At 47.1% G+C, this 15,690-nt stretch overlaps 1 protein-coding gene across 3 annotated transcripts in view; it reads right to left on the minus strand.

The window, feature by feature from the left end:
• The window catches only part of KIF26A (kinesin family member 26A), a 170,619-nt gene extending 157,247 nt beyond the window's left edge, over window positions 1-13,372 (minus strand). For 2 of the 3 annotated variants that reach the window (XM_074291055.1, XM_074291054.1), the window contains exons 1-2: window positions 12,052-13,372; window positions 6,514-6,777 (exon numbers count right to left, since the gene is read on the minus strand). In XM_074291055.1, coding sequence (XP_074147156.1) covers window positions 6,514-6,777; window positions 12,052-12,189 — 402 coding nt within the window. In that variant the 5' untranslated portion in view covers window positions 12,190-13,372. Of the gene's footprint in view, window positions 1-6,513; window positions 6,778-7,862; window positions 10,699-12,051 lie in introns of those variants that run through there. The other variant, XM_074291056.1, reaches the window with a different exon arrangement.
• Window positions 13,373-15,690: the final 2,318 nt, after the last annotated feature.

A 15,690-nucleotide genomic window follows, 5' to 3' on the forward strand; every position in this document is an offset into this window, starting at 1 on the left:
CATTAGATGTAGATGGGGAAAGAACATCCCAGGCAAGGGGTAAAGAATGAGCCAGGGGTAGAGAAACAGGCAGCCTGATAGAGAGGAAAGATGCTTGGCTTTTTCAGAGACAGAGGAACCATATTCAAGCCTAATTCATATCTAATCCTATGACTAAGAGCAAAACACTTCTTTCTAAAGCTCAGTTTCCTCATCTGAAAAATGGAGGAGTCAAACTAGATAATCCTCAAGGTCCCCCTACAGTCTAAAATTCTATAATTTCAATGGAGCATGCTTGGCTACTACAAAAGGTTCCTGGAGGGAAGTAACTTTGCTTATAACTTCACCCAAAACAGATTCTATCCCACCCTCATTTCCTTTTTAATGAATCCTTCTCTTCCTTCAAGACCCAGGTCAGTCAATGCATTCTACATACTTCCTGATTTGTGCTCTCCTGCTCTACTCAATTGAAAGTAATTTATTCCCATTTCTAATTTGTCACGTCACTTTTCCTGCATTTATTCTTCCCTCTTTCTCATTCTTGTATACTTGAATTTCCCCTCCTTCCATCAGGGTTGTATTTATTTATCTTAATATGCCCTGGGGACCAGCATGGGATCTTAACCATAGTAAGTGCTTAATATCTAAATAAATAAATTTAAATACATTGAATTTAAAAGTTCCAGATTCTTTGGCTATGCTTTGCCTGTTTTAAGCATAAACTTTCTGAGAGAAGATCCATGTTTTTCTCAGTCATCTTCACAAGACACTTTATTCTGTTCATTGAATCAGACATTCACCCAGCATTTATGAAATGATCACTATAAGTCACACACAATGCTAAGCACTGGAGGATAAATACAAAATAAATACAAAAAAGGGCAAAAAATAGTAACCCTAACCCTCAAGAAGCTCACATTTCTAAAGGTGGGAAGCAAACATGAAATTCATTAGATACAAACAATATATATACAGAGTAGACAGATAGTAATCTTAGAGGAGCTGCCTTAAGGAGCTAGGGTGACCAGGAAAAGACTCTTTTAAAAAGCAGAAACTGAAATGATTTTTAAGGAAGCAAAGGTATCCACTAGCATCTCATAGTGTTCTACTTCTCTCTTTTTTTTTTTCTTTTCTTTTTTTTTCTGAGGCTGGGGTTAAGTGACTTGCCCAGGATCACACAGCTAGGAAGTATTTAATGTCTGAGACCAGATTTGAACTCGGGTCCTCCTGAATTCAGGCATGGTTCTCTATCCACTGCACCACCTAGCTGCCCCCCAGTGTTCTACTTTTCCAAGAGAAAAGACCAAGAGAATCAAAATCTCCAAGCCTCTTGTTTTATTCTCTACTCAAAGAGAGGAAAGTCAAGAATCAAAACTTCCCACGTCAGGAAGGGAATATGAGAGGAAAGATTGATTTTAAATCCTCCTTCAAGATTGTTTTGACCACAAATGTTTCTATACATCAAGAAAGCAGTACTTCCAGTGTCCTATGAAAGGGAAGGTGCTTCTTGAATGGGCTTGAATGTTGCACATTGGACGTGGTGAGCGGTTGTTGTAGGTGAGGAAACTGGAAAAGTGTGCTGATGTAGGAGAAAAAAATGTCTTTATGACCCTTTGAGATAATCATTAGAAACTGTTATTCTGATTTTAAGGTAAGAGAAACACCACCCGTACCTATTATATATCCCTGTTTTCATTTAAGGGGAGAAATAATGATGGAAATTTGGATTATAGAATGAACCTCTGAATCCAACCTACAATTCCCAATGGGTAAATGGAAAATGGATGGGGATTCATTATTAAAATAAAGATAACATTCCTTAAACTACATGATCATTGGGAAGATTAAATGAAATAAAACTATAGAATTTTAAAGCTAGAAGAGAGCACAGATACTATCCAAACAGACACCACCCTTTTATAGGTGAGGATACTGAATTTACACAGATTTAATGACTTCCTTTCTCAAAGTCACAGAGCTAGAAAGAGAATCTGATGTCTAATCATCTTCTGTATTTCAAATCCAGGATTCTTCCCAGCATACCTTATTCTATTTTCCATATGCCAAGTAAATGTGAATTGTTAATGTTGATATTCATTTCTTTGAATTAAGACTGCCCTTTTAAAAAAAATACCATTTATTCAGAAGAATAACTATTAGGAGTCAGAACAGACTGGTGAATTGAAAAAAAGCACTGCATCTAAGGTCAAAAGATCTAGATTCAAATCCCAGCTTTTTTATTTACTACCTATGTAACTATGAGAAAGTTTTTTTTTCTCACTCTGACCTTCAGCTTCAGTAATGAGAAAATTAAAGGGGTTCCTTCAACTTTTGATAGCTCAAGTTGTGTACAAAGACTCCTTCCTGATATCCTGTTACTGACCACTGCCCATTATTGTCACTCTAAAGCCATGAAAGCTATTTTATTTATCCCATACATATTTGGTTTTTCTGAAGCAGGAATATAAGAAATGAATAGGTAGCAAATGAGATTTTTTTTGCCCTTGCTCCAGAAAGAAGCCTATAGATTAAAAAAGAAAAGAAAAGAAAAAGTCACCTAATGAGATGACTTTTGTCTTTTTTCACCACAAGACCAAAGGGAATGTTTATCCCATCATTTTAGTATGCTGAGATAAGGTCTATCTAGTGACTGACCATCACATTCCCCTGGCAAAATATAAGGCCTGCAAAGTGACACTGACAGCTAGGGGGCACAGTGGATGATAGAGTGCTGGCCTGGAGTCAAAGCCAACCTCAGATACTTACTAGTTATGTGACCTTGAAATCTCTGTCTACAGTTGAATTTCCTTCTCTGTAAAATGGGGATTTTAATTACACCTTCCTCTCAATGTTGTAAAAATCAAATGAGATTTGACCAAGAATACTTCACTCAGTTGCAGATTTGTTGTGTACCCTCAATTTTCTCTGTTACCAGATCATATAATGAAATCACCTGTTCCAACCTCATTATTTCATAGAAAAAAACAAAAGCAAAAGCCCAGTGCTATTTGTAAAAGTCTTTAGCATGGTACCTGGAAAACAATAAGTACTTAATAAATGCCTGTTTCTTTACTTTCTTCCTTCCTCTGGCTTTCTTCCCAATACATCTTACTAAACTTTAGATAGTGAGAGATGGGATAAGGTCATTGGATGGAAACACCTTTCAGGAATATTCATTGCAAAAGAAGGGAATTTTCAGAAAACAATTTCATACCCAGTTAGCCAACACACAATCATACCCATATACAGAGATAGAAGTCAGGGTTCAAGTTCTGACTGTAACATGAACTCCATCTCAGAAGGGTCTTGGACAGGTTTTTTTCATCTGTAAAATGGGGAGGGAGAGCACTGATCTAGTCTTCTCTAAGGCCATTCCTGGCTCTGACATAGAAATTCTATAGTTTATAGTTCCAGGAACAAAACTTTCCACAAGGCAGCATTTCATTATGATCACACCCAATAAACAACACGAGAAAACCCAGCTTCAGAAACTGGCCAGTTCCTGGGCTCCCTGTACCTGTCTCTCAGGGGTTACCTTTATCCCTGGGTCAGCTACAAAAACAGTCTCCTTTGTGGCACAGAGAAAAAAAATCTCCTGCTATCTCTATTCAGCCCCTCTCAGAAGTAACCAGACTCCATAGGAGTGCTCTCTCTTTCATCAGCTGCAGGGTTTGTTCCAAGTTGCTCCCCTTTCACCCCTCCCCCAAGGGACCTGGGCTGGCCCAGTAGGTAGAGGAGCTGCTGAAAGATCTCTTGGTTATCACAGCCAATGACACCCATCGTCAGAGTATGGTAAGTTCAAAGGAGTTGTCTCTGCCTCCTGGGAGTTAGAACAAGTGAAGGAGGTTATCTTGATGTTCAGATTAAGGTCTTCTCACTGCTGTGGAAAGAAACTGCCTTTATTTCATTAAGGAAAGGAGGGGAGAAAAAGGAATGACATGTAACAGGCTCACAAGAGGATGAGAAGAAGATGATGTTGACAACCAGGGATGCTTCACTCAGCAACAGATAGTCTGTTATCTCCCTACATTTTTCCCCATACGCCAAAGACCATAGTATTTAAATTAGAAAGGAACTTTTGAAATAACCTATTCCAAAACTCATTTCATAGAGAAAGAAACTGAGGCACAGAATTATTAAGTGGTTTACCCAAGGTAACAAAGCTGGGTTTCCACCCAGATCCCCTAACTCTAGTATACCTGGGAAGATTAAAGGGATCAGAGGCACATGCCCATACAGGCTTTGGTACTTATTATAACTTTGTCCTGTGGCATCAGCATTTGTCAATCGGGTTTCAGGGATGAATGCCTACTTTATTACCTCTAGGTTTCTGACCCCACCCTTCCCTCCTCATCACTACCATCCTATGCTATGAAGTGGCCCAGCCTCAGTTTGAATCTCTAACTTTTAAGAAGGTGGGGAGGAGGGGAAGTCTGGGTCCTGGATTGCACTTGGTGATAGATTTTCAATTAACTCTTTTCTTTGCTGACTTTGAAAGATGGAGAGGGGAAATCAGGATAGGCTTACCCATCCCGGAGGTCTTCTCAAAGAATCATTCCTGAAAGGGGCAGAATGAGGACCACACAGGAGGCCTTTACTGACAGGCCTCCTCACCTAATCGGCCCAGCACCAGGCAACATGTATTCATTACTTCCCGAGGTTCCAGTTGCTGCAATCTGGAGATATTCTCACTAGAAGTATTTACCCTGCAAAGAGACTAAAAAACTGAAGGACTATATGCTTTGGGCAAAGTTAACTTGTCTGTGATCCAGTAACAGAAATATTAGACTTTGCTGGGTCACAACATATAACATATACCAGATCAAGAGATCATTGAACCCAATTTTACAGTTGAGAAAATTGAGGCTTACAGAGGGAAAATCCAAAGCCAGCCAGGTCATAAGTAGAATAAAGTAAGGCTTCAGATCCAAACCGGTGTTTTTTTCTACTATATAAATTGCTGTAGCAGAAAAAAAGTCATTATCTTCTGAAAGATGAGATAGAATTTGGCTGGCTGATCCTCTATCAACAGAAACAACCTGTTGCTGAGCCCAAACTTAAAACTTTCCCAGCTTGGCAAAGTCTACCACCATTTGTGTCTCCAGTAAACTAGTCTTTGGCTATCTATCATCACTTCTGGGCCACAGTAAGACATCAGAGAAGAGCTACAGAGAACACTATTGGATTTAAAGCTACAAGCAATATCAGAGATTAACTTGTTACAACCACCACATTTTTTACAGGGAAGGAAATTGAGGCTCAGAGAATTTCCAAGCTAAAATTCTAGTCCAAGTCTGCAGATTCCAAGTACATCATTCTTTTCAACCTATTCTCTTCTCACTGACCCCTTCCCCCCTTACACACACACACACACACACACACACACACACACACACACACACACACAACACACACACACACACACACATTCACTAGCTATATTTAGATTCAATAGGAATTATGCTGACTTCCCAGGAACTTTTTCAATAAGTCTGAAGGTCAAGAGGGATTGGTTTCCTCTGGAGACCCCCAATCTCACAAGGCTTTGCAAACATCCAGGGCAGCATTGTTTAGGAAAACAATGTCTCACATTAAGTCCAAACCCAAGGGTCCCAAGGCCTCTAGCTCAGCTTTTATCAAGCTTCTGGCTAGTATTTTCCGCTGATTTTAGGAAAGGCAGGGCTAAAACACAGCTGTGGGCTACCTGCCTCTAGTGTGATGGTTTCCTCTCCCCCCTTTCCCCCCACCCCGACCCTAGGTCCTGCCAAAAGCAGCTACCACTATAAACACAGAGGGGAAACTGAAAGTGAATACTTAGTATACCCATACCATCAATCCCCCATATATGCTGGAGTAAGGGGGAGGATGATAACCCATCAGAGAAACGGTTTGGTAGAATGGTGACAGCATAAAGACCTAAATCTAAATCCTAGCTCCCCCTACAGGACACATGGATTATGAATGCTGTGTGAGCGCTGGTAAATCACTTAACTTCTCTGGTCTTTCTCCAAATGTAAATAAGGGGATTGGACTAGTCTCTTCCAGCCCCAAATCTAACGAAAACCTACAAGCTTCCCACAAACTGAATAAATCAGCCCATTAAAAGACAGAATCAATCATAGACCAGATAATGTGGCCCATCTCCACCCTCCTGAAGGTTAAAACTCTTCTATCCCCGGCTCCATCCTTCTCACCCGCCGTCCGGTTTAATTTTATCCCCCACAAGTTGTCTGGGTGGAAGGTGCAGGGCACACAAGCAGCAGACCCTACCGGATACTAGTGGCTTCAGTGAAATGAGAGGTGTTCTTCCCAGGATTCTTAGGCACACACAAAAACGTCTCTTCCTCTCTGTGGAATGTCTAAAGCAACCCGATTCCCCTCTCTCCCAACATGCATACCCCGTCCCCTTACCCAAACTTGTGAATCCACTGCAGTCACCTTCCCAGGCCTTAGGAAGGAGCTCAGCGTTAATTCAGGATCATTAAAAAGATGGGGTAAACGCAAATCTTGGTAACGCGGAGGTGAATGACTTACCCCCAGGGGCGTACCCTGCCCACCGACCAGTTTCCAGGCCTGTCTCTTGAGTTCGGCGAGTTTGGTCTGACAGTGGCGGCACCAGCCCCCTCTTCCGGATCTCTCAAAGTGGCCCGGTTCTGACCCGGCTCCAGCCCCAGCGCCAGCCCCCTCGGGCGGGGGGCGGTTGCCACATCTATCCTCATCTGGGGGCGCAGCCTGCAGTCTCTTCCGTGGGGACAGCTCCAGGGGCAGCGGCTCCCGGCACGGACTTCCTTCGGCCACCTGCGGGAAGGCGGGGCAAAGTCAACGGTGAGACTGCGGGAGACCAAAGGGTGTCCTACTAGCTCCCCCATAACTGGCACCCACGCATATCTCAACGCTCTCCAAACTTTCTAAGTACTTACATAGCTTCTTCAGGGTGCGGCACACAGCTAGTAAACTCTGCCTTGCCATAGTCGATCCCCAAACGCACACATTTAAATTCACCCGTTACTCACTCTCAGACACCCCAGAGCTGATTTGACAAACTCAGTACAATCCTAAGTTAGCAGAGCAAGCAACACCCCTCAATTCTCAAACTCTGCCCCAAAGTCGAAACTGAGAAAATACTATGAGACAAGAGACTTTCTCGTCCTGAGATCGCCCCCACCCCACCTCCCACAAAGTCCCCGCAAAGATGACTGCATCTCCTCTTTGTGACCCCTCTCCTAAGAAAACATCGATTGCTGTTCTCTTCCCCCAAAGTCCCAAGAGCAGGTAACTGAAGGGTTTCTGGCCCTGCGGGCTGCACTGCGTCCAGAAAGAAGTCAGGCAGAAATTAAGGGGGAAAGAGCAGGCGCCGGTTACCGAGAGCTATTGTGCTAGGACAGTGACCTCTCCTAGTCTCCCGGTTCGGACACATTCACCTCAACCCATTTCCTAGGTTATTTTCGGCCGACTTCCACCCCCACCTGCCCAGACTCGAGTCTAGGAGTAACATACATCCCAAAAAAGAAAGCGCTACGTCTTGGGAAATGCGCACAGCGCAGAACCCCTATTTTCCCAGAAGGAACGCTATACTAGGAGAAGTGAGGCGAGCTGTGTAAAAGGCCAGGACACCTATCTCTCCCCAAGAGAGGCACGAAGCCCAAGGCGTGGGGAACCCTACGTAGAGGGTGAACTACGTAGCCAGAGTCCCGAATCCCCTCCGCCCTTAAAGGCTCGGTACCAGAAGTAATGCAGAGCATTACTACAAGCACCCAGAAGCCTCCTTTCCTCGAAGTCAGGAGTGCTACACCAAGAGAAGCTAGCCTTCCACGAGAGGTAACCAACATGCAAACACGCGGACGCGGTCAAAGCCCCCCTCATCCCCCGGAGAAGCGATATACCAGGGGCCCCGCTATGCCGGGAGGAGTGCCGCGGCTGCCCATGGCCCGGCTGCGACCGCTGCAGCTGGGGCGCTTCTGGAAGCAGTAGCTGGGGGCCTGGCCCGGTCTAGGCTGGCTCTGCTGGCGCGGCGGTGACTACGTGATTCGGCTCCTTCCCGCCCCCATGGCCCGAGTCCGGAGTAGTCCAAAGTTTTGGGGGCGGCAAGTTTGGTGAGAGCTAACCCGGAGGGCGGGAACCTAGCTGAGCCGGGGCGGGGCGGGGCGGGGCTTCTAGGGAGAAAAAGGCGGAGCCCATGGAAGGTGGCTGGGGTGGCTGGGGAGACTGGGCGGGGGACAACCGCCAGGCCGAGAGAGTGGGTAGGGCCTGGCAGAGAAGGTGAGGGGAAGGGAAAGCCTGTCTATCACTCATTCTTTCGTTCCCCGAGCCTGGACTCTAAACCAGAAGAAAAGGGAGGGGAGTGGAGAAGAGGAGAGGAGAAGAGGAGAGGGGAGGGAGGGAATGAGGAGAGAGCTGAGCTGGGGGGAGGGGTAGATATTTTTTCTCTTTGGCATAGCATCTGGTAGTGTGGGGGAGGAGAGGGAACAGTGTGGTTGAAGAGGGGGTATTTAGACCAGTGCCCCATCCTCTACAGTACATGCGTGTATAACAAGGAAGAATTGTCCAGCTGGAAGCCTGTTGTTTGAGGACTGGGAAGCCTAACATTCTAGGGGGAGAGGATGAAGGACTTCCCCAGCCCCTTCCCGGTACACTCATACCCAGCACCCTCAGTTCCCTTATCCCCATTCTGAAGAATCGTTCCTTTGCCCAATACGGCCCAGACTTGTGGCTACTTGGAGTCATAAAACAGAGAAATGTCAAAACTGACAGGGACTTTAGACAGATGGAGAGACTAAGGATCTAAAAGGGGACTGGGACTTGCCCCAATGTCAGGAGTTATCGGCCTAGTAAAGGATAAATAAAGCTCATGTCTTGATTTTCAGTAGATCTCCATTCCTCTCCACTGTCCCTCAGCTGAATCTTTGCATGGGTTTTTCTGTCTATGCCTGTGCCTTCGTATAATACTGTATCTGTTTCTATATAAGCTGTGTCTACACACGGTATCTATGTATGTCTGTCGCTAAGTGATTAGCGTGTGTCTAGTTGAATTCAATAAGTATTTATTAAGCTTTTGAGCAGGGAAGAGAAGAAAATTTGCGTCGGTCTAGGAAGTGGGGACATTGTATGTCTAACTATGTATCTTTGTGAGGGTGTGTCTAATTATCTGTACCTATCATTGTGTGCCTGTACCTATAACTGGAGCTAGCTGTGGCTGTTGGCCGGGTACGTGATGTAAGAAAGTAGCTGACATATGGTGACCTTACCTCCAAAATTAATTGCCTATTTGCAAGGGTTACTTCCCAAATGAAAGATCACTCATACTCCCCATAGTGACCCAACTATCTTCCTCCGACCTATGTGACTGCCCCGTATACTCCACCCGTATCCCCACGCCCCCGGGCTTAGGCACAAGCTTCTCACAGTTCGGGGTCGCCTAGCAGGTTGAGGGAGGCTGTGGGAGCAGGGAGTTGGAGGAGGGGAGGACTCCTGCCCTGGGGAACTGTACCTGGCTGGGATAAACTCGAGGCCGTGGAAACGCCAAGCCCGCCTGGTCTGTAACGCCAGTGCCATCTGCTGGCCGCTGCCAGCTCCGCAACACTGAGAGGAAAACGCTCAGACACGCGGACTAAGAGACATACCAAGCAAGAGACTCCGAAGCAGCAGGAGAAAAGGAAAGGATGTGAGAAAGGGAGTGAGAGAAAAATCAAGTCTAGAAAAGATAGAATTATTAACCTTAGCCCAGAAAGATCAATAAAAAGGGTAATAATAACAAAGAAACCTGAGACAGAGATTTCACAGACAGAATGGCTAATTTGTAAGCATAGAAGCCAGAGACGAAAGAGCCTGGAGAGACAAAGAGATGTGGCACACTACATACATACAGGCACATAATTTCAAGCACATATATAAACGAAATCCTCCCACATGTGCATACGCATACACTTTCCTTCCAGAGGCATTCCTTTCCCTTCCCCAATGGGGGTTGGAGGAATGAGGAAAAAACTAGATAAAACCAGATTTTTGTCCTTTGGGTTCAACTCCATTAGCTCAGGTTCAGCCTCACCTCTGTCTGTCCTGTGTCACACTCCTTCAGAAAGACCCGGAAAGGAGAGCTTGCCTGGAAAGACCCCACCCCCAACCTTGGGCTGTGTCTTGGAAAACCAAAAGGATTGACTTTGATCCTATTATCTAGGGCTATTCCTGCCTCAGATCCTGCTCAGTCCCTGGCATTTTCCACCAGCAAGTGGGAAATCCGTGGCAGGGAAGAGGAGAGTTGTTCCCTACTAATTTTGCAAACTCAGCCGAGTCTACAACAGGAGTTATGTGAATTGATTGAATTCCGTGGTACATTGAGGCCAGCCGGGATCAGGAAGTGGAAAGGGCTGCTCCCTTGGGGAAGGCTTCGAGGTTTGACGACTACTAGTAATTCCTACCCCACCCTCAGGGTTTCCAGAGAACCTCTCCCCCAAACACTTCATATGAATACAGACTTACACACGCACTACAACCAGAGTCTCCACCTTAAGCAGCTGGCACCAAGAAAGCACTGTCTCCCATCCCCATGGAGACCCCAAACAACGATGCAAAACAGGAATTTGACCCGTGCTAGCTCGACTCTCTTTATTCCGCTCCACTCCACCTGATGCTCCCAGCAAACGCCAGCTCTCCAATGGCCCCGCCCCAGTTCTGTTGTAGCCTAGGGATAGCTACTTTAACTGCTGCGTAGCCTCCCAATCCCGAAGAACGCCTCTTTATTTCTTCCCTCTCCCCCCACCTCTTTCCTGCCTTCACCACCTCACTTTTCCCCCCACCATCACTACCTCATTCCTCCCCTTCCCACCAAGCTTTGGAGACTGCCATGCGCCTCTCCCCATGGCGCGGTCCCGTACATTCCTCATCTAGAACCCTGTTAACTGGAGTCGCGCTCACGCGCGCGCCCACAAACACACGCACGTGTGCGTTCCTGGCCCCTCGGGGCAATGGCTAGGCCCCACCCCCAACTTCTCCCCACAAATGCAACACCTTACATGCATACATGCATACACACGCGCGCACACACATACACACACGCACGCACGCGCGCACACGACTCCATAAACCATATCTCTTTGGGTCTCGGGGGTGGGGATTGAGGTGGGGGAGGGGGGACAAAGAGCAAATTCAAGTTTCCGAATTGGGAAAGAAAGGAGGCAACCCAACCTGCCCCCTCTTCTAATACTGGAATGTTTCCTTAACTGAGAGGATGAGGATAGGGTCGGACCCTAGGAGACATCTGAACCACCTCTGTCCCACACTCCTAACCACCCCCCACGACATCCCAGGCTCTGAATCCAGAACGCTCCTGGGGAGGATTTTCCAGGATTAAGGGAAAGCTTGGAGTGGAATGAGGGAACAGTGAAAAGCAAATGCCTCAAGGGTCGAACCCGGTCCCCAAATCCTCACCCAACCAGGACTTGGATGTCGGGTACAAACCTCACGGCAGCTTAGGAACCCCACCCCGGCCGCGCCCTAGAAATGCCGGGGTTCCCCGTTAAGATCCTGGTACTGGAATTCCCGACTCCTTTACAAACCCTTTCCTTTCCTAATTCTCCTCAGAATAATAGGGGTAAGTTTGGCTGGGAGTTGGCTTGCTTGGACACCCCCAGTCCCAGAGGTACCATAAGCCGAGAGTTAACACTACAGCGTCTTCAAAGTCTCGTTGGACGGCGCCTGGTGCTGAAACAGAGGGCGATATTGGCTTCTTTGGGCGTGGGGGGGAGGGGAGGAAGCTGCCTCGACCAGAACCTAGAGTAATACCACCCCCACCTCCCCGCCCCTATCTACCCTCCCTCTGCTTTGCCGTCAGTTGTCCTCCCCTTGAGCTGGGAAGCCGCCTTCTAGAAGTGGGTACATCCCGGGCACCTACAATCCCGCTCCAAGTTTCCACTCGAGAGACAAGTGTGCTGAAGTCAGCCCTGGTTCCTCTGCTTCGACCGTCTGCCACTCTGAGCATCCCCAACCTCCACCCTGGGTCCTCAAAACATCCAGAAGTAGGGGGTCGGGGAGGTGGGGGAGGGGCTGGGGTTCACGCACTGCCCAAACCCCCCTCACCTTTCCTCTCCTGCGCAGGAGATGACTTGTGAAGCCGAAGATAATCTCCGAGTCCAGGCAGAGAGCGCCCATTTCCAGCAGACTGGGAGCTTTCCTCTGGGCGCCCGGCGCAGGCTCGGCAGGTTTCGGCAAAGCCATCCTATATGAGCTTGGGAGCTTGAGAGAACAAGTGGCTGGAGGCGGGCGGGCTGGAGATCGCCTGTCCGCGCCTCCGGCCTCCCCGTCACTGTCCCCTCATGCCTGCGGAGCTGCCTCCAAGCGCCCTCTGTGCCGTCTCCTCCTCTCCGCGCCTGGCTCCAGCGGGTGGAAGGCGCTCTGCAGGTCCCGCCCGCAGCTGCCGCCGCGTAGCTAGCTGTTCCACTCGCCCGCCCGCCCGCTTGCTCACTGGTTTGCTCTTGCTCTCTCCGCACCGTTTGCCGCTGCTCCGGGCTCCCCGCGGCGTCCAGCCCGCTCTCCAGCGGCAGCGCCCCAGTCGCCGCTGGCCACTTGGTCACCGCCCCTCCTCCTCTTTCTTTCCTCCACCTCTCCTCCTCTTCCTCCTGTCCCTTCTTCCTCCTCTTCCTCGTCCTTCCCCCTTCTTCCTCCTCTTGTTCTTCCTTCTTCCTCCTTTTCCTCCTCCTTCCCCCTTCTTCCTTTTCCTTTCCTTTCTCCTTCCTTCTTTCCCCTCTTCCTCCTCCTTCCTCCTTCTCCTCTTTCCTTCTTCCCTTTTCCCCTCCTTTCGCCTTCTCTTTCTTCCTTTCCTTTTCTCCTTTATCTTTCTTCCTCTTTCTTCCTTCCCCCTTCTCCTTCTCCTCCTTCCCCCTTCTCCTCCCCATGCACTAATTGTGCTTCCTCCGAGGTAGACAGGGGGGCGTTTCCGATGGACTTTTTTGCACCGAAGTCCGCGATGCCACGCGGGGGCTGGTTAGAGCTGAAAGCTGCGGAGGTGTTGCTGCCACTGCCGCCGCCTCCGTTTTCTGCTTGGGGGCGGGGGGGGGGGGTCCGAGAAGACAGATAAAGGAGGCGAAATCAGAAAGAGGCACCCGAGGGGCGCCCGCTGCAGCTTCTATCCTCGGCGCAGATCGCCAAAGCTTAGGGTTTTAGAGTTGGTGGGAGGGGAGGGTGAGGGTGCAAAATGATGGGGTAGGAGGGGCCAGGAGCTGTCCCCGGCTCCAATTAACATCTTCTCGAGGTCCCCATAGTGGTCTAGCCTCTCTGAAAGACCGGGTAAAGGAGTAAGGACCTAGGACTTGCTGGACACCGAGGCACGTAATCTATCCCAAAGGGAATAGTCCGCAAAAGGCAGGGGAAGAAGTAACCTTCGACCAGTTTAGAACATTATCACTCCTCCCTCCACTCCACCTCCGCCCCCCGCCCCAATACTATCATCACCACCACCTCTGTCTAGCTGCGAAGCCCCTGCCTAAAGAAGGAAGCTGCGCCGGACCCCTAGCGGAGCTTGGGAATAAGCAGAGATATCCGAGCGCGCAGTTCTGCGCAACCTGCGCAAATCCTTCCATCTACCATACTCCGCTGAAGAAAGGCTGTGGCACGGGTAGGACCGGGTGAGACCCACTGCAGCGTGGGGATAACCTGGGCTGGAAAGGTGGGGCGCGCAGACAACGCACAATCTGAGAAGGGAAAAGAGGGGCTCCAAGCCAACTCCATGTCTGTGTTCTTTCTACCTTTCCCCTGATGTTTTGCTGTTGCAGAAACACACACACACACACACACACACACACACACACACACACACACACACACACACACACACACACACACACACCGTGAGCCTGGTCAGATCGGCGTTGTGTTAAGTAACCCTCGGATTTCTCCTCCCACCAAGACACCAAGCACAACTGTTAGTCTCAAGCTCTTTGACGCGTACGTAGACATTCTAACCTCGATGTCCCTGTCTTTGCCCCTACCCCTGGGCTTCCTTCTTTGTCAGTCTTCCTTGATGGAGATCTTTTCTTTCTTTCTTTCTTTCTTTCTTTCTTTCTTTCTTTCTTTCTTTCTTTCTTTCTTTCTTTCTTTCTTTCTTTCTTTCTTTCTTTCTTTCTTTCTTTCTTTCTTTCTTTCTTTCTTTCTTTCTTTCTTTCTTTCTTTCTTCCTTCCTTCCTTCCTTCCTTCCTTCCTTCCTTCCTTCCTTCCTTCCTTCCTTCCTTCCTTCCTTCCTTTCTTTCTTTCTTTCTTTCTTTCTTTCTTTCTTTCTTTCTTTCTTTCTTTCTTTCTTTCTTTCTTTCTTTCTTTCTTTCTTTCTTTTCAACTAACCGTGTTGTCACACAATTTCTGAGGTTGTTTGGGACACAGCTTTCAATCAACAGGTATTAATTAGCACTTAATATGTAGTAGGCACTGAAGATATAAAATACAATGAACGAAATAGTGCCTACCAGCAGAGATTAGATTTAATATCACAGAGATTAGATCCAAAAGGGAGAGGAAAAGGAGAAAGGAACAAGGAGAGGGAGAGGGAGGAAGAAAGGAAGGAAAGAAGAGAAGGGGAAGAAAAAGAGAAGGGAGAAGGAAAGGAAAAGAGAGGGGGAGGAAAGGAGAGAGGGAAGAAGAGAGAAAAGAAGGAAAGAAAGGGGGAGGGGAGGGGAAGAGAGAAGGATAAGAGAAAGGAGATAAAAGACAAAAAAGAGGAAAGAAGAAAAGGAGAAGAAAGGAGAGAGAGGAAAACAGAAAGGAGAAAGAGAATAAATATGAGAATAAATCAAAATAGTTAAATACAAGCTAGTTTGAGAGATAGGGTACTAGTAGTTGATGAATGTCAGGAAAATCCACACCAAGGCAGATTTGAGGGATTGTATGAAGCAGAGGTGAGGACAGTGTGCATTCTAAGCATAAGGAGATGATGAGGGCAAAGGCAGGGTAGAAGATAGGATATAGTGTGTAACACAAAAACATAACATCGGAATAGGGTGTCTTGTGGAATAGTCAACTCTTCATTGCTAGAATTATTTAAGTGAAAACTGGATGACAGCTAGCCAGGAATGTATGTCCAGGGGAATCTTATACTGGAAAGGAAAAGTCCTTCTGGGGTTAAGAATTTTGTAGAAGAGATTCCTGCTCAAATATGAGTAGGTGCTTTCTGTACTTTTCAGTGCTATAATTCAGAAAAGAAAAAGACTTAATCTAAGTTCCCTTTGTGCCATCCCACATTTCTCATCTTAGTGTAACCCAAAGGCAATTTAGCATGAGTCTCAAAAGTGCCCCCCTTTCTCTAGCTCTATCCCTTTTCCACACAAACTGAATTTTTTCTTTGTTTTGTTTCAGAGCTGACAATACAGATTGACTGTTCTTCTGAAACTTATAGTCTACAGAGTTGTCTGCTAGCCAAGAGGCTGTGATTTATCCTAGATCACAAAGCCAGGCTTTGAATGAAGGACTTGAATGAACCAAGAACTTCTTAAATAGCAGATTAACTCACCATTCCCTACGCCAAGCTTCCTCTCCATCAGTAGAATTCATTCAGCATTCAATGGATAAAACTTTCCTAAACATTTATTTGCCATGTGCAAAGCTTTGGGTTAGACACCAAAGAAAGTACAAAGATCATGAATATATGGATGCTTATCATCACCTAGTGTGGATTGCAAATGTACCCTTTGCTTCTTGGTGGACCTGTGATATTGGGCAAAACAGGTTTTCCTT

This window comes from Sminthopsis crassicaudata, chromosome 2, assembly GCF_048593235.1.
Source record: "Sminthopsis crassicaudata isolate SCR6 chromosome 2, ASM4859323v1, whole genome shotgun sequence".
Taxonomy (NCBI): domain Eukaryota; kingdom Metazoa; phylum Chordata; class Mammalia; order Dasyuromorphia; family Dasyuridae; genus Sminthopsis; species Sminthopsis crassicaudata.